General features: G+C 40.4%; 1 protein-coding gene across 7 annotated transcripts in view; it reads left to right on the top strand.

Annotated features, from left to right (window-relative positions):
- SPTLC3 (serine palmitoyltransferase long chain base subunit 3) overlaps nt 1–13,718 on the top strand; it is a 151,669-nt gene extending 137,951 nt beyond the window's left edge. For 6 of the 7 annotated variants that reach the window (XM_071422386.1, XM_071422376.1, XM_071422355.1 and 3 more), the window contains 3 exons: nt 4,539–4,674; nt 5,657–5,786; nt 8,115–8,915. In XM_071422386.1, the coding sequence (XP_071278487.1) occupies nt 4,539–4,674; nt 5,657–5,786; nt 8,115–8,228 (380 nt within the window). In that variant the 3' untranslated portion in view covers nt 8,229–8,915. Of the gene's footprint in view, nt 1–4,538; nt 4,675–5,656; nt 5,787–8,114; nt 8,916–11,756 lie in introns of those variants that run through there. The other variant, XR_011678496.1, reaches the window with a different exon arrangement.
- Nucleotides 13,719–17,913: the final 4,195 nt, after the last annotated feature.

Raw genomic sequence — 17,913 nt, 5'->3', positions numbered from 1 at the left:
TATGTACAAGCTCAATTGTGTAACAAATTATCTAGAAAGACCCTATGGAACAACAGCTGGAGAAGATTAAAGCAGGTGGATTTGTGTCTTGAAGAGTCCACCTCCTGCCAAAAACCAGCACGGTGTGGGGTTAGCTTTCCTGGCTTGGGTTCAGGAAAAATATCTCTCCTTCACCTCCTACACCTGAGATCTTGATATGAAAGGCTCCAGGTTGCTTATTCCTCTTTTCAGTCGACTGAGTCACAACTTCCAAGGGTAGGAGCCGACAGGAAGAGTTCAAAGGTGGAGTGTTTGTGCAGGAATTGGATGCAGGCAGCTTCTCTGCTCGTGAGCATTTTGCAGGAGGCAAAAGCAGACATCTCTGGAAGAGGAAAATGAAGTTTTGTTTTAGAGAGCTGATAGTTTTATAGCCCCTTTTGCTGCCAGGATAAGGTCCTCAGCTGGCATGAACAGCAGAGTTCTATTGAAGTGCATGGGGCTGTGCCAGGTAAAGCCAGCCTAAGATCAGGCCCTCAGATATGTAATCAGAATGCCTTCCTGATGTCAGGTGCCCTCAAAATGTGTTAGAAAGCTTCTGCCAAGTCTGTTACTCCAAGTGGCTCTCTTAAAATGTTGGTTGCTTCAAGGAAATTATGAGCTACTGCATTTTATTATTTATCTCTCTCTCTTGCCTTCTTTTGGTATTTTTCTTTCAACTAAACCATATTAATTTTGAGCTGTAAAACTTTCTAAAAGCCTGCATAAATTAATGGGCTAAAGCCAGCAGTGTGCAATGATCCATGTCACATAAAAATATAATCAGCATTTTTCCCAGAATTGCCGACACCTTAGAACTTTGCAGTAAACCAAATATTTTTAAAGTGGTGCAACCAAATGAAAACTCTAAATTTGCCAGCAGAAGGTGGATTGCTGATGCAAATAAATAAATAAATAAATCTGCTTTTCTTGTACCATCCAGGCAATTAGTTCTTTATTTCAGAAAAATCCCCATAAACCACCTATGTGTGTTCCCAGCAGCGTGAAGATAGCTTGTGAAATTTGGGAATTGTTTATTGTTCACTTTTCTCTCCTTCTGTCCCTTCTTAATTTAACCAATAAGAAGGTATAGAGCACTTAATAAAGTTATTCTCAGCCTTAGCTGAATACTCTGGAGCATTAGTATGCTTAGTTTCAAATAGAGGAGTGTTGGTATTCCCTGTCCAGGCTGGTTTTTTTCCAAACATATGCTGTGTTGTGGTTCACATATTTCATGGAATATAACTCTCTGGATATGCTGCATGCTGTGCTATAAGCTCTTTGCATAGACTGTAAATCCTCAAGGATTTGGCAAAGTAAGAATTTTGTAACAAATATTTACAGTCTAGGGACCTGATCCTCTAATTAGTCCCATACAGGTAAATTCTTACACTTACATAGATGCAGGCATATTCTTTTTGTTCAAGTCTGCTTGGCAGATTTTCCCTCAATAAATATTAAAGGATGCAAGATCCCAGCCTCAGGAATCAAAGAAAATGCTTCCTAAATGTGATGCTTTTAGTTAAACATCCCACAGTGAATTTGGATTAAGACCTGATTCTAAACTGAATTCATCACTCTTAATCTGCAGTGTGGGGACAAAATCAGGCCAGTGAGACAAAAATAAACATTTTGCTCAGATCTGCCTCTTTATCTGATGTTGGAAGGTCCCATAAAAGAATGAAAAAGAGTGTTGAAATCCAGCTACAAATTTTAATGGTTTATTGCTCTTATTGGGACAGCATATAAGAGCTCTGCATATATGATGTGTGTCTGTTGTCTTTGACCACAAAACTTAACATGAGAAAGTGTTGACATTTGGTAAAGAAATAGGTTCCTCCCAGCCACCCACCCACAAATACAGAGTGTGTAGCAATCGTCTCCTAATGTGCTTTTTTTCCCTCCAGATATATGTGAGTGCTCTGATCTTTTATTTGGCTCTTTAATGCATCCCTGCAAATGAAATTAGTATTCTGGGATATTGCTAAAACATCCAAGTGGCTCTTTTGCATCAGCACTGGCTGGCTTGAAATGAGCTCCAGAGGGAGCCTTGAAAGGGGGGATCTCGCATCACAGACTGTTTGAGGATATAGAACCAGGAAAGGAAGATTAGAAAAGGAAGAGGTGTTTGACTTTTGGGGGGCTGCCTGAACCTCCAGCTCTAAAGTTTCCTTAGCTGGAGTCTAAATTTCCAACACCAAAAATAAGTGGAGACAAAACTGTTCAACTCTGGGTCCGGCGCATATGGTTTGATAAATAGCGAACAGCACAGCCTGGAATCCTGCGTGGCTCACACTGTGTTTCCAGCTCTGTGGTAAACACATGAATAGAAAGGAGAAGGCAGCAAGGCTTAAGCTGCACTCGCCAAGAACATCTGCATTTATGAAAAGCTTTCCCTAATTGAAAATCTAGTAGTTTCAAATGCTTTCCAACTGAGAGTTTGGAAACTCGCTCAGGGGCTGCTAAGATAGCAAGAAACAGCAGTGGCTTTGAGCACTGAGTTCAGGTTACTCCCCCACCCTCCTCCTCATAGCTTGGACATTGAGGAGGTGCTAATAACGTCTTTACAATTTCTTACAAGGGAAAAATTCTCTCTTTAGACTTCAACCACGTTATTCTGTAGTTCTCTAACTCCCTGTCCTTACCATCATCTCCCCGTCCCTTCTCCTCCTCCTCCTCCTCCTCAATACTTCCTCCTGTTTCTTTGAGATCTACTACACCAAAAATATTTTTGGAAATACCACAGACTATTGTTTTTATTAGTGACTGGAAAGCTTTGTAGTAGGATGCTTTTGTGTTTCATTTGTTGTCCTTGCTCTGGCACAGCTGTTTTTGCTTTAGCAGCATGAGAGAGATAGTTAAACTATTTGTGGCCTTTTCTAACCCAGCAGATCTCTTCCACTGAGTGCTTTAAACTGAATGACTGAGATTGTCAGTAACAGGTTGTCTGCGTGGGCAGTTTTGTGCATAAAGTTACAAATGCACTGTTTTTATGAGATCTCTTAATTTGTTCAAGCAAAACACCGAACACTGTGAAGCAAGTCCCAGTTTCCCTATAAATTTCCCAGCCAGAACACTGGCAGGACCTTGACTCTGGAGGATACAGAACAAATGAAGTAGTAGATCTTGTTCAACCCTACACATGTTCAGAAATATTAATGTAGAAGAGGTTCGTGTAAGTGTGCTGATGCCCCACTTCAGGCAAGAGGGAAAAGGAAGAAAAGCCAGAGCAGATGTTGGGGGCAGAATGTGGTCTGAGGACAAATCTACCAAAGGTAGCATGTAGCTGCTACAAGTGCCTTACTGGCCACTGTGATTACTCAGAGCAAGATGGGGAATTAGGAAGCTGGCATCCAGTCAGAGAACGGTGACAGCAGAAAGCGGTAAATGAAGAATGAAGCCAACAAAATGTAAAGTAAAATGAAAACATAAATGGAGAGTGAAAACATAATATCCGTGCAAAGGCAAAGGGAAAAGAGGAAATGAGTTGCACTGGAGGTTTCAGTGTTCATGTCTGGTGATATAATGTAAGTGAAATTGAAACTATGGGCTGATGAACAGCAGGAAAATGAAAGTTGAGAGTGTAACTGTGTCCTTCTAACTCCCAGTCTTACCACACATTCTCACCACCTCTGCTGGGCAGACACAAGCTACTGAACAGTGATTAGGTTTGGAGACTCCATCTGCTTAAGGGTGCCTTGGCAGTTTTGTTCCTGGCAAGGTCAGGCAGATGCAGACCTGGCTCGATTTGGCTGTGTGAACTTGAGCTGGCACTGGGCAGGCATGTGGGTATGGAGGAGGTGGCACCATGCCTGTCAGCACCTCACAGCAGTGCAAAAGCAGCACACAGATCAGCTCACTGATTAGAGATAATGCAGGTGGAATGGTGGAAGGACATTTCTCCTACTACAGTAATGTTTCTTGCCTCTTTATGCAATGGGTTGGGAAGCAATTGCACTTGTCAGAAACCACCTCCTTTGTGGCACTGCAAAAGAAATGGCTGAAATGCCTTTTCAAGCTCATTTTTCTTTGCTGTTTTTTGTCTTTTTCCTTTATTAAAAATAATTGTTTTCAACTCTTCTGTCAGTCTTGCTGGGGTCCCATCTTTGGAGCCATGGCTAAATGAGGCCAGGGACAATGCAGAGATAATAGTCAGTTATGCTGAGAAAGAAAATACTCTATTTCCATGTCCTGTCTGCACTACTTCTCTGTAGGTGTGTGTCATCTAGCAGGCTGCATTAGCACAACAAAGTCCAGGGAATTGTCCACATGTCTGTCCCCAGACAGGGACTGTTTCTGTCCATGGGAAGGCACCTCACAAGTACAGGAGTATCAGCCATCCATCCTACAATGCCATAATAATCAATGCAGCTGCATTTAGCTCATTCCATGTTTTTCTTCTCAATCAAATAGCAACATTCACATTTCAGCCAAACTGTTATCCCCCAGCCCTGATTCTTACCTGTGACTAGACTCCAGTTATGATCTTTGCACTGACTTTTCTCCTGACTGGCTCATTTCAGGGCTCCAAAGAGTACGTCAGCTGGAGAAAAACACAAGGTACTTCAGACGAAAACTGCATGAAATGGGCTTCATCATTTATGGCAATGATGATTCTCCTGTTGTTCCCTTGCTCCTTTATATGCCTGGTAAGATAGGGTAAGTACTGAAAGAACCTTGCTGGCAAAATAAACACTATTGAATTTTGTGGGTTATTTGGTACACACTGCAGAAGATGATGTTCTCTGTGGTAGGTGCTTCCCAGGGGAAACATACACTGTAGTTTGAATCTGTCATTTAGTTCTGTTTTCCTTTTGCTCCTAGGTTTAATTTTGAGTTGTTCCAGATGTCAGAATTTTAAAATTTTTCTCTTTTCCTTTTTTAACATGGTCTGGAATAATACTTTTGATAACATTTTGAATTTGAATTTTTTTTATTTTGACTTTGTAATTATTAAAGGAGACTCATTGCCTTTGATGTATGAACTGGTTCAGAAGGATGCTTTTTTTTCCCCATCTGATCTTTGAATGCTCTTTACATGTTTTATCATTCAGTTCATCTCAAGCACCACTTGTGCACTGACTTGGACACAGAGACCAGAAGTCAGAAGTAGCATAATGGAAGTGTTGAGCTGTAGGAAGTATTTGTAGGTAGTTTAGGGTGGCTGTGGGCTATAGGTCTTATCATGCTACAGAAGCCTTCCGAACTAGCAGATGAGTTGTAAGAGCAAATAAACAATCACACAGATTGGTTTATTCCTACTGGTGTTCAGGAGCCAAGAATTTATACCTTCCACAAACCCAACCTCTTCCATCCTTATGGACTGTGAATGCCCACATGGTTTGACTTGTACTCAGAGACTTTCATTGACATAAATGAATCATGTCTACCTGCAGAGCCCTCTGTGCCATCACATTTCTAGTAATCCACACCCACTTGGCTTCATGAGCTGCTAAGCAGCAAAGAATCTCAGTCCTGCTGGTAAATTTCTGGCTTTTACAGAAATCAGTGGGAATATTCAATCAATTGAAAACAGGATTTTACCTAATGTTGCATTATATGTGAATGTTTTTTGTCTGTGTTCATTTTATTTGGGATAATTTATTTTTGATTTTTCTCCTTCTGCTTTTTCTCTCCTTAGGGCTTTTGCAAGACGCATGTTAGAAAAGAACATCGGGGTGGTCGTGGTTGGGTTTCCAGCTACTCCCATCACAGAGTCCAGGGCTCGCTTTTGTGTGTCAGCTGCACATACACGGGAGATGTTGGACACGGTGAGTGCAGCACATGTCCTGCCCAAATCAACTTCAGGTGCCAAGGAGACCAGGAGAAGCTCTGCCTCTGTTACTTTGAATCTCAATAATTCATTTTTACGTTTGTTTCGTGGCCTTGGCACTTGATCTTTAAAGGCATTTGAGCCTTATACATTTTACTTTCTGAAGTAAGTTATGAGACAGTTAACTTCTTATGTTCTTCTATTTCTAGTAGTGACCAAATCTGTCATCACTAATAAAAACCTACATGAAAAGCACAGCAAGACAAAAGTTAAATGCTATGTCAAAACTATCAGAGTAGGAAACCTGAAACTATATGGAAATAATTGAAAATCAAGTTTTCCATACCCATAGTTCCATTCCATATTTCCATCTGTTTCTTGAACTGCAGAAGTATATGGGACAGCCTTGGGGGTACAGGTGGAAATTGCAAACAGTTTTGGAACTGTTTGAACCTCATCAAGTTTAATTGGTGCTGTCTGGAAAGTTTCAGTTCTGTATCTTTCTCTGATATCAGAAATATCATTAAGACTGTGTTGAGACTTCCATCATAAACCTCTGTTCCAACATGGAAATATGTTTAAAATAAACTCTTTGAAACTTTTCATTTCCTTTTTTTGACGAAGGTGTTTTTGGCCTGGCTTGAGATACTTTCATTCTCAGAATAAGCCAACTTAGAGGCATGAAACAAAGAGGCTTAACAATAAATTTCAGGCTTTGCTTTTCCTCTCTTTGCACAAGTGTTGATGGTCAAAGCAAAAAATCCTTGAACATGGAAATGCATTTGAGTTAAATGTGCCACTGGTTCATGCAGCCAAGCACTGGGGTCTGCAGAGAGCTCCTGAATCTCCTTTTGCATCCTGAGATACACGTGGATGTGGGGACTGGAGCCCTGCCCTGCTGAGCAGCTCCCATACCAGTGTAGGTAGCTTTAAAACATCAAAAACATGCTTTGCATGTGTGCAGTGTAAAATTCCTGTTGCTTTTAAAGGTTCAGTAGTTATTAACAAGGTATAATACCAAGGTAGTATTTTGTAGAACAGAGCATAGCTATGTTCTTGTGTTGGTCCTTACCAGCTTTTGCTGTTTGACTGTGAGGATTTTGGTTTATGTAACAGGCAATGAAGTTGATCTGAAGATTTATCTCTTGAGGTTGCTGCTTTGATTTTTTTCCTTTCTCCCCACCCCCAAATGTCAAGCCCACCTCATTTTTGGGCCATCATGGTGCATTCACTTCTTGCTACCTGCACCTTGCTGCTTCCAGGGAACGTTTGGCACTCCTCAGCCATCACTGAACATTCTGTGCTTTTGCCACAGTACTTGTGGCTCTCTTACAGCATGGGGGAATGGAAATGCCCTGACTTTAATTACTTGCAGAAAGAAAGCTTTTAGGACAAAAGACTTTGTGACTGTGCCTAAACCCAGGGTAACAACAGGTAACAAGCACAATGAAAACATTTCCCTTTTGTATCTCAGCCTGCAACTAAAGAGAAAAGATCTATGCAAGGGCAAGTTCCCAAGAATAACTTCCTTAATGACCTGGAAGCTATCTTTCTGCATAAACCATTACTAAATTACTTCTTTTTGTTCTAAATTACTTTTTGTTTATGAGCTTGTTTTAGTGGCTTAACAGAAACAGGCTTAAAATCAAAGTTGCTGTTTCCTTCTTTGATGCCAAAAAGTTGGCTGCTCTTGAATGGGGGTCAGATGCTGCAAAACACTGAGCTGCTTCCCCACGGTACAGAGTTCCTCAGCTACTTTTTGAATCCACTGAGAGCTGGGGACACGGCTCAGCAAATTGCATTACAATACTAATGAAGAAAAATTTGTCCCTGTGATATAGAAAATAATGACATTCACTAAAATGATCTTAAACTATTCAGACTATTTATGCTGACTCTGCTCAGCACTGTGAGCTGAGTACTACCTAAGAAAATGCATTGGCAACCCCAGTCTTTGGGAGCTATAGAGGAATATTGAAGTATAGCCTCACACATTTCTGTTGCACATGCAAAGATAACTTTTTATCTTGGTTGTTATCTCTCTGTGCTTTTGGAAAAAGTAATTTTTTTTCATCTGTGCTCAATTAATGTACTTACTAATAAACCATAACCTACTGAAGGAGTAAATTCCTTTCTCATAGATGCTGTTGTACATCTACAACTGCACTGATGTTCACTGTTGTTGACTGAATGCAAAATTTGCCCATTTGTCCTTTAAACTTTAATTGATTTTTTTTTAATTATCTTCTTGTTCTGCAGTAAAGTAAAAGTTAGTAGAAGTTCATTTCTTTTCCAATAGAATTGACAAAGTATCATGGTCTTACAGGTTTTGAATGCTCTGGATGAATTGGGTGATTTTCTACATCTGAAATATTCCCGGTATTCCAAGTCATCTCATCCTGAACTGTATGAAGAATCTAGGCTTGAACTTGAAGATTAAGTTTTCCACCCATGAAAAGAACATTATGATGCTATGAAAGGGCGGAAAACCTGAAAACGAAACAATACAAATGCATTTCTTCCCTTCTAAGGACAATTTTTATTTCTCAGTTAATTGAAAGGAGGGGAAGCTCAGGTGTTGCATCACGTTGTATCAAACTTCTGTATTCAAGAGACTGAAATATTGATACAGATTTGCCTCCCCAGGAGATCTGTCCTTCTTAAGGTATTTTTGATGCAGAATGAATGCATCCATTGATCCAGTTGGTAACGTACAGCTTTTGATATGGCCCTTTTTTATGAAGAGGCTTCAGATAGTCTTAATTGTGACTGAAATAATAAAGTTTAAAAAGTTAATAGATTCCAGTGTAATATAGCTGAGCTTCATCAGTGAGACTGATCTGTTAAAGAGCATAAATCGAGATGCTGGTGTGGACTGCTACAAAGGAATGAGCAGAAAGTGATTTCTTTAACTAAGTTGCACTATTATTCATTTCTCCAAGGACAGAAAGTGTTAGAAAAAGGCTAATGCTGAGAACAAGAAAAGCAGCCTGATGAGATCATGTATTTCTGACAGCAGGTTATGGGAAAGGGAAAATTCCTCCTCTCCACAGACCTTTTCTCGGTCACCTAAATGCACTCTAAACTTTGAATTGTATAAAAATTTGGACTTAAACATAAACAGAAATGCTTTTCTGCCAACTCATTTGACCTACAACCTATCACATCTTATCACTACCTAAGTTCTTCAGCAGGCTTGCTCCCTTTTTGTGGGGCAGTAGTAAATAATTTTAATAAACATTTAACTTTCCCATAAAAACCTTGATCAAAACAGTCAGATACTTGCAGTTCACAAACTGCAGATGACATTTATGGGCTCATTCCTAAGTTTCTTGAACTACTTATGGGCCTCATAAATTGACTAACAAGTACATAATGCTGAAGCTGTTAGTAATGCAGAATGTGAAGTTCAGGATACCATTAGCAGTTCTGCCACCTGCTAAACAGAAAACTCCACCATTTCTATACATGCTACAGTCATCCATGAAATAACATTTCTTGAAAATTTTTTGTCTGTTTTATGCATGTCAGGGGTTGTTCTGTCCAGGGTTGGGGTTTTTTTTTTGGGGGGGAGGGGGTTTGAGTCTTTTTTTTTTAATAATTATTGTATCTCCTGAAGAGGAAGATGCCCTTGTCCCCTTGTCCACTGCCCAAGTGACAAATGCTCAAGGCTACCTGAAGGAATTGTTCCAGCCAGCAGCTTCCCTGCAATGCCAGCAGCTTCCCTGCAATGCCAGCAGCCACAAGCATCAGGGCTGTGTGGGCTGGTGCTGGAAGGAGATTGCAGGCTTTTTCTTATTTTTTTTTCCCCAGCGTTGAACAGCAGTTCTGCAGCTTTAAGAATGAACTCCAAACAATTCCACGCTATCAAATGTCATTGTAAACACATCAGATGAGGGATGTTTAGCTTTCTGTTGCACAGATGTACCACACTTTCATGTTCTCTTGAAAGCTGTGGTGTAAACTTAACCCACAGCTGCAATATTAGATTTAAGAAGAGAACAATTAAATTGTGGAGTACCAATTACACTATATTACTCCCTGCTTGTTAAAGCAGCTTTCAGGATATAACAAGGCTGACTGATTATGAGGGACCATTTTTTGTTGGATTTTTGTTGTTGTTGTTGTGCAAGTTAATAAAAATCCAGTGGTGCTATAACTTTAAGAATTGATTACAACACATTCCATAATCCCAAATGTCGGCTTTGGGAAATATTTATCAAGGGCTGGGGGAGGACTAAGTGTGTGTCATGTGATTCTTCACTCTGGTAGATGGACTGGAAAAGCATTGCAGAGGTTCAGGGGAGCTGTGTTTGTGGATAAGAGCAAACTCACTGTATAAATATATTTAAATACTAGAGCACAGGACAAGGCAAAATTAGGAAACTTCATCTCTGAGTACTCTGGCAGTTTGTGGTGCACAGCTTTGTTACAGGGTGAGGGCACTTACTGTGAAAGGATGGGTGGAGAAATTTCTGCAACCTGTTCCTTGAGGAAAAGTACTGGATTTGACATATTGCTTTTGGATCTCTATTGCTGAACTTCTGCGGCCAGATCCTCAGTTGACTTCTGACCTTCCATTTTGGGGTATACAGCCACAGTTTATATTTCAGCAAACATTATTACATGTACTGTTGCAGGCAACACACTGTTTCCCTCAAAGAGAGGCCTGAGACTGATTAAACTACAGAGTGATCACTTTCTGTACCCCAATAGGGGAATGTTTTCAGTCTAAAGCCGAATTCTTCCTGCCCTCAGAACATTACTCTCACTCATATTAAGGAGACAGGACAGCTATTTTTTAGAGACTGTCAGTTGATTTATTATGTGCTCTCTTCTGATTTCTTCCATCCCTTATACACTAGAGAAAGTACAGACTGACTACCCCTGGCCTTGGGGAACAGTTAGGGAGAAATCTCTGCTCCACTGGTGCAATAATAAAACTCCCAGGAACTTAAAGAAATCACTTTAGTCTTCTAGATTTTCCCCATGAAGTTTATAGTCTGGCACTTGCTTTTCTAACAGTGTGGAGTTTTTCCTGGCTTACTTCAATTTTTATAGATTTAGAGTTGATCAGCATTTGAAGACTCTATTTTAGCTGGTGTCTGAAAAAATCTGATGGAGTACCCATAAGGGAATTTGCACCTCTAGCACAGGATCACGTATTTCCTAGAATGTGCTCCCTCTTCAGGCACACGTGTTCTTGGAAAACATAGTTCTCTCTAATTGCTTCAGAAGGATTTGAAGAGCTGCCTTCCATAAATTTAAAAAATACTCAAGTTGTCATATTTTCATTCAGTGGATACATGAAGTATAACTACACCAACTTTTTGTGGGCAAGCTGCATCCTGTTATCCTATGTAAAGTCTTGATTGACCTTTATGATATGGGAAAATATCACATAGCTAGAGTTTCTGTTTGACAGAGAAACTGAATTGTTTGCCCTTTCCTGCACCTTTATCCTTCCTCATCTTTTAGAAAGTCTTCATTGCCTGAGCTTATCAAACTTGTCAAGGTGGTTCTGTCTTTTTCTATTGTTCTCTCCATTCTGCTGTTCTCTGTTGGGGGAATCAGGCAGCTGCAGTGGACCTGAGTGCAACAGTTGGCTTTCTGGGCATAGCCTCACTGCCTGCTTTTCCTGGTATTCTCATCAGCTCTTCCCAACTTAATCTTGCCTTTTCAAGTAAAAAAGTTGTTTGTTTTTCTTTTCTTGATAAATTCAACATGATGGTGATAAATTCCTATGATGAACCAAATCTGAACTACTTCAAAGCTGTTGAACCAAGAATGGGCTTGTTCTGTCATTTATACAAGTGTAGATCAGGTTGTCTTGCTTTGAAGTCAGTACTGTTGGTTGAAAACTAGTACAATTAATTACTAGTACAATTTACAACTAGTACTATTTAAAAATAGTACAATTGTGAGAGGAACCTGCCAGTGTGAGGTGAGCTGCCTGCATTTGTTTCAGAGGGGTTTGAACACTGGTGTCTCTGGACTGTTTCACAGCTGCTGCTCTTCACAGGGGACCAAGATATGAAGTGGATCTATTTAAGGTAGGATTTCAGCTGGGTTTTCTTTTCTTTTTTTTTTTAGCAAAATGTTTGGTTGAAGGTGTGTTGCATATTTCCCTGTCCTGCTGTGACAGGGAACAAAGTAGTGATGTAAGAAAAGCAGTCTATACTAAAGGTGTTTATGTACTTTGAAATCCATAGAGATTCTCTTACATATGAACTGCTTTGTATTTGTGCATGAGGTTTAACTGCTCTTCAATATAAAACATAGATCAGGACCAAATTTTAAAGAAACCATACGACCAGCTGAGAAATGGCAGATTTCATGCCATGATTGGAAGCTGAACAGTAGATGCCTTCAAAAGCAGCATCTAGGTGTTTCCTTCATTCACTCACACATCCAGTGGTGGTTTGTGCTCCCTGCAGATCAGTCACAAGATAATGAGGACTCACTTTATCCATTTCAGAGGCAGAGCTTCAGGCTTGTCAAGCTGGTCCCAAAACCACACAAAATCATAGTTCAGCACCATTGGAACAAGAGTCCAGGGTCTGAGTTAGGCTGGTTGCTCAGCACTTACTAAAGAGGGGAGTGTGTTTCCACATATGTAGTATGTCACTGACAAGTGGCATAAGGAACCAAAGATAAATGCACTTATATCACGTGCTAACCAAATGAAAAGCCTAAGTGTAGTGCCATTACAGGATCTGGAGAGATGTGGTAGACCTGGAGACTTGGACTGGGTCCAGTTGTGTACAGGGAGCAAGTGCAGGTTCTGATAACAAACTCTGTGCTTCTTCTCTCCCCACTTCGCTCTTGGAACCAGTCTTAAAGGTGCAAAACTTATTATCCAGCATAAACAGAACAGACAATTGGGCATACAAGCATCATAAAGTCACCCCAGGACATCTGTGCAGAACCTGTTCTGTGCATTGCTGGGAATTCTACTTTCATGTGGGAGCTGCTTTTCCAGCGACCCTCACATCAAGGACACAGCTACTCTCAGAGTGGCCAGAAGAGGCATGATGTTTTTTATTGTTCCAGGACCATCTATTTACACTTTTGGCAATTCCTGATGTGCTGAACATCCTGATACAAACTCTCTGACTCCCACTGCATACTCCATTACCCATATTTTACAATCTGCTCAATGAACCACTGTAACCTAAGAATTAGAGCTCTAAACTGCATACAAGAGACCCAGTTCTGATCTGCCTCTGTTCTGCTAAGCAATTGCAGATGAGAAACATTAGTGTTCCTTGCCTCATTTCTATCCCTCTATAGGACTCTGATAGCAATCCTAATTTGTTTGTAAAACAATAAGTTGAACTGATGAGAAGAGCTACAAGAGTGAAATGTTGCTATTATCTGAGTGATCTTTTAATTTCTACATCTCAGAATGTCTCCATTAATCCTGTAAAAGTCACAAGTACTCTGTTTACGAGATCTAGAGTATGAAACAGTACAATGATGAAGACTAATTATAAATCATAGGAAAAAAAATTCTGGTAAACAGATTCCTTTAACATTTCCATTCTGTGCAGGCTTTGTCAGTGTCTTACGACAACGATGCCAGTTGGATCAGAAAGCTTTTTAAAATGTGAATCTATCTTTTCAAAGATTTGTAGCCAAGCCTTTCCAGTTTGTTAAAATGTAATTAGTGTCTGCTTGTTAATATAATGTTCATTGATTTTTAAAGTACACAGACTTCAAAGCTAGAAACAAATAAATAAAAAGAGGGATAATTCAAACCAGAGTGGAACAGCTCGGACAGTTTTACTCTTTTTTTGCCAGGATCCCGAAGCTGTTGTGTTCAAACAATGCCACAGTTTCAGTGGAAATGTGAAGATTAAATCCAAACCCTGCATGTCAGCTATTTTTTTTGTAAATGACTATCCAGGATTTTAATAAAATGTCCAACCACAACAGATTATGTTGCAGGGATTTTTATTGTCTAACAGCTTGTGATAGTCTTCTGTTTCTCTAACATGTATTATGAACCAGTGCACCTAGCAAGAATCCATGGAATTTTGGTACCTAATTCAGTTATGCTCTTCTGAAGAATAATATGAAAGGGACAAAAGAGGAAAGGGTTCATAGGATGATGGATGGTTGCAGAATCTCCCAGTTTCACATCAGGGCACAAGATGGAAGGTATATAAATATAGAACATAATTTGACCACACTCATGGACAAAATAATGCCAGTGCAAAAAAGACAAGTGGACATAACTTGAAATTCAGACAGAAATTCAAAGATGTGATTGAGGAACATCCTGAGGAGAGAGCAGAAGCAACACTAGCACTCAACTCCTCAATAGGAAGGTGGCCTTGAGAGCAAAAAGATGGAAAGGGATATCCATGAGACAACTCTAGCCAAGAGCAGGAGAGAGGATGAAATTAGCTACTGTGGGAGAGATTAAGCCAAGCAACAAATTTATTCAGCTAGAGGAGGAAGACAATTCAGAGGCAAAGAAGAAAGAAAGGGAAACTACCCCCCAAAGACCAAATGACAGGACAGTGGAGACAGCCAGGACTGAGACTCCACAGCAGAGAATGAAGGGGGAAATAAAAGACAGACATTTTCACACAAGAGGGAGAAAAGATCCCACCACAGCAGTGGTGTCCATGGACAGGGGTGTCCATGGCAGCAGACAGGTTCCTTGGTGGTTTGGAACATGGAAGGAACAATGTGGAGCCAAAAAGCAGAGAGATGCCTTGTTCTTCCATGAGTAGGAATGTTAGATGTGAACCAAGGGCAAAGAAAATAAGGAAAACTGGTGGAATTAAGGATTGTCTTCTATTCAGGACAAGTGATACTGTGGAAACAGGTGAAGAACAACCCCAACAGAGAGAGGACGGTGCTTTAAATCACAGATGCTCTGGGATTTTCTTCCACAAAACTCTTCCAGTCCCAATGGAAAATGATAAGCTAATAAAAAAGTTCTATTTCCTCAGAACTAGCCCTGTGAAGGAAGCTGCTGACAGGCAAGCAGCTACAGCAGATTCCTCTGAGGGCAGGCTCCATTTGGCTACTTGTGATACTTGCCTTCCAGGACTGAAAATTGCAGTGAGTAAAGCCAGCTTTCAAGTGTAAAACAGTGAGAAACAGGCACAAGAGCCCTGTCTGATTTTCATGCTGGGTTTTAACAGATGGCTAAAGGAATATCCTGGTGGTGAATATAGAAAGGGACCATGGACCCCAAAAGAAGAAAGGAATACTGGCAACAAAATATTCATTCTGAATATACATGAAGATGGTTTTTTTTTTTTTTTCCTTAAAGGTTTTGGAATTGCCATTCACTTTAAAATTGCAGATTTGCTGTGTGATGCCATCCATGGTGAGCACAGAAGGAGTTTAGATGTGTCATGACATCTAAGCTTTGTACACAATATAAGTGTTCTAGTCTCTATCTGTTCTTTAAAAATTAAGAGGCCACCTAAGTTTTGAAATGGCTGCACAGTCACGTTAGACAGTACTGACAGGAGATGTAGGCGGTGGAAACACTTTACCAAGTGGTGAAAAAGAAAGTGCCAAAGGACAAAGGTTTGTCTTTTCACTGAGTTCAGGATTGTCCAGTTGCTTTAGAAACCACTATTTGTAACAATCTCCTGGTCTGAGTCTTGTTGAGTCATCCCATGAGGCTGCAGACATGGCTTGGCTTAAGCCATTTCAATAATAAATCTCCATTACCTTGGTTGGCTTTGACTCCACCAAGCTCTGGATAAAAGCACCTCAGCAGGCAGACAGGAGATAGAAGATCATAAATTGCTACAGAGTTTAGGTGATGGCAACTTTCAAAACAGGGATGATACTGATGACCACGAGGGAGCAGCAACTGCTTTCTTTGATACTTCTGAAGCCAGCAGGAATAATTGTCCTTGGAGTTGCCCATGGATGCAGCATGATGTGTTTCTCATCTACCTACAGTTAAATCACCAGCAGCCAAAACATCAGTGAAGGGTGGAGAGATCAGAAGCTCAGGGTCTTCTTTAAGTCAGATTTTAATTTCATGATCATCTTATGGATTTGCATCTCAGTGATGTCTTGGGGAAGAGTCCTGGGGGAGAAGAGTGGCCAGGGAGAATCTTCTTGACCTCACAACTTATGTAGTCCTCTCATTCTGCAATAGGAAGTAAGTTCAGATCTTGTAGGCACAGGACAAGTGGCAAGGAAGAACAATGCTGTGGTAAGAAAGCACCAAGTGAGAGCTCTGAAACATCTACCTCAGAGAAATGGTGCAAATAAGATGAAAGCACATTATAATGGGTCTGCTAGCCGTAAAAAGAGAGGCAAAAATTTGAGTCATGACTGAGTGAAGTTTACTGCCTATGGCAGCAACAAAATAAAGTCAAAGATTTGACTATGAATGTGCCCAACGTGGTGGCAGAGGTGTGATGAAACACAGCCTGCAGCACTGAGATGTACACAGCATATGGGTGAGAAACCAGGAAAAATAAAAGGCAATTTTGGAAAGACTTAAAATAATTGAGGGGAGGGGAGATAGCCTGGATCCAAGCACCCCAAAATTAATTGATACAGGGGAACTGGAGACCTAGAGGAGTAATCAAGAGCTTGCTTAGGCAATGGAAATTTTCCCATGGAAGAGAAGTTGTAGGGTGGGTCACAATCAGTCAGCAGAGGATTAGATAACACACTCAGGGGAACAAGGCAGGGATAAAGTGATGCTAGGTGTGCAGGGCTGGATTTGGGGACCCACAAGGCCCTGTCCAGCTTAATCATCTACGATTCCATGGAGACAGCAGTGAAAGACCTCCATTGTCTCCCTGAGAACTAATTTTGCTAGGTATGGGCTTAGGTCACGTATTACAAATAGGTCTCTTTTATGTAGGATTCTAGTTTGGAGTTTGCAGTGATTGATGGATTCATTAAAACGTCATCACTGCAAGGGACAAGAATTTTTTGTTTAAAAATAAATAAATGACGACAGAAACAGCCAAAGAGCCTTCTGCTTTTTTTTTTTTTCTGATCCTCCCTGCAGCTTAACATGCTTCAGGAGACTATTTGGTGGCAGAGAGAGGAGACAGGATAAGAAAGGATTAGCAAGGGATATCAGCATTTCACTTAGATCTTTGGCTACCTGGTCATTCTTGAATTCTACCTCCCAGTATCTTTGTTTTTATGAATGTCATGTAAGTATCATTTTGGTGCCTAATAATACTTACATTCTGATCTCCCATTTGGTCTGGAAAAGGCACTTGGCCAAATTCTCATATGGTTATAACTGAACTTTGTTGTACAGATGTGAGCAGAGTTGCACTTGAAGATCCAGCCCGCTGGATTGCTGCTTGTACAGCTGCACTGTCTTTTTAAAGCCAAATTAGTCTGTATAGAAAGATTTTCTCCACAGAATCTGGCTGTCATCCTTGTGACAGTACGTTATAATTTCAAGTAGATCCCATGGGCCAAATTAATTGTACTGCTCTACTGATGTCAGTCATGTTACCCCAAGTGTGAATTTTGCCCCATTGTTCTAAGGCTAATAGAGATTTTTTTTTTGGGGGGGGGGGGGGGGGGGGTGGTGGGGGGGTTAATGAAAGTGGATCATAAAATATTCTTGGATTTTCATCTGGTTTTACTTATAATAATTATCCTTTCCCAGAGCTGAGTAGTAGAGAAAATATCCATATTCTCCAATGTCTGGTATAAATTGCACTGCTTGTTTGCTGCAGCCCAAGACATGGGCTAAGGACAGAAATTGATGCATTTGCCCATGTGTCTACGGACATGGCAAAGCCTCTTACAGTTCTCTGGCCTATGTCAATGAAACACATTGATTGATTTTCAGTGGCCTTTTGTACTTTAGAAGAAACTCTCCTGGCAGCAAATGCATCAAGATAACATTAAATTCCACCCTTTGTTATTAATGGAGACAAAAGACATGTTCTTTTTAACTGGTTTCCATGTTTTTGAAATAATATCTGAGTGACTTACAGAATTAATACTGCCAGAGAGAGCCAGTACATTTTTGCTGACAGCTTGCACCAAATTAGGTCAGAGAAGATATGGGGTGTGATCACAGTAAAATGAGCTGAACCAGGCAGTGGTTACAGGTGGTTCCTACTCCTGATCTAATAACATACCTGAGGGAAAGT

The sequence above is a fragment of the Agelaius tricolor genome, unplaced genomic scaffold (genome assembly GCF_023055355.1).
Source record: "Agelaius tricolor isolate 1412-34295 unplaced genomic scaffold, bAgeTri1.0.p SCAF_1, whole genome shotgun sequence".
Taxonomy (NCBI): Eukaryota; Metazoa; Chordata; class Aves; order Passeriformes; family Icteridae; genus Agelaius; species Agelaius tricolor.
This window is presented reverse-complemented; position numbering and strand designations above follow the sequence as displayed.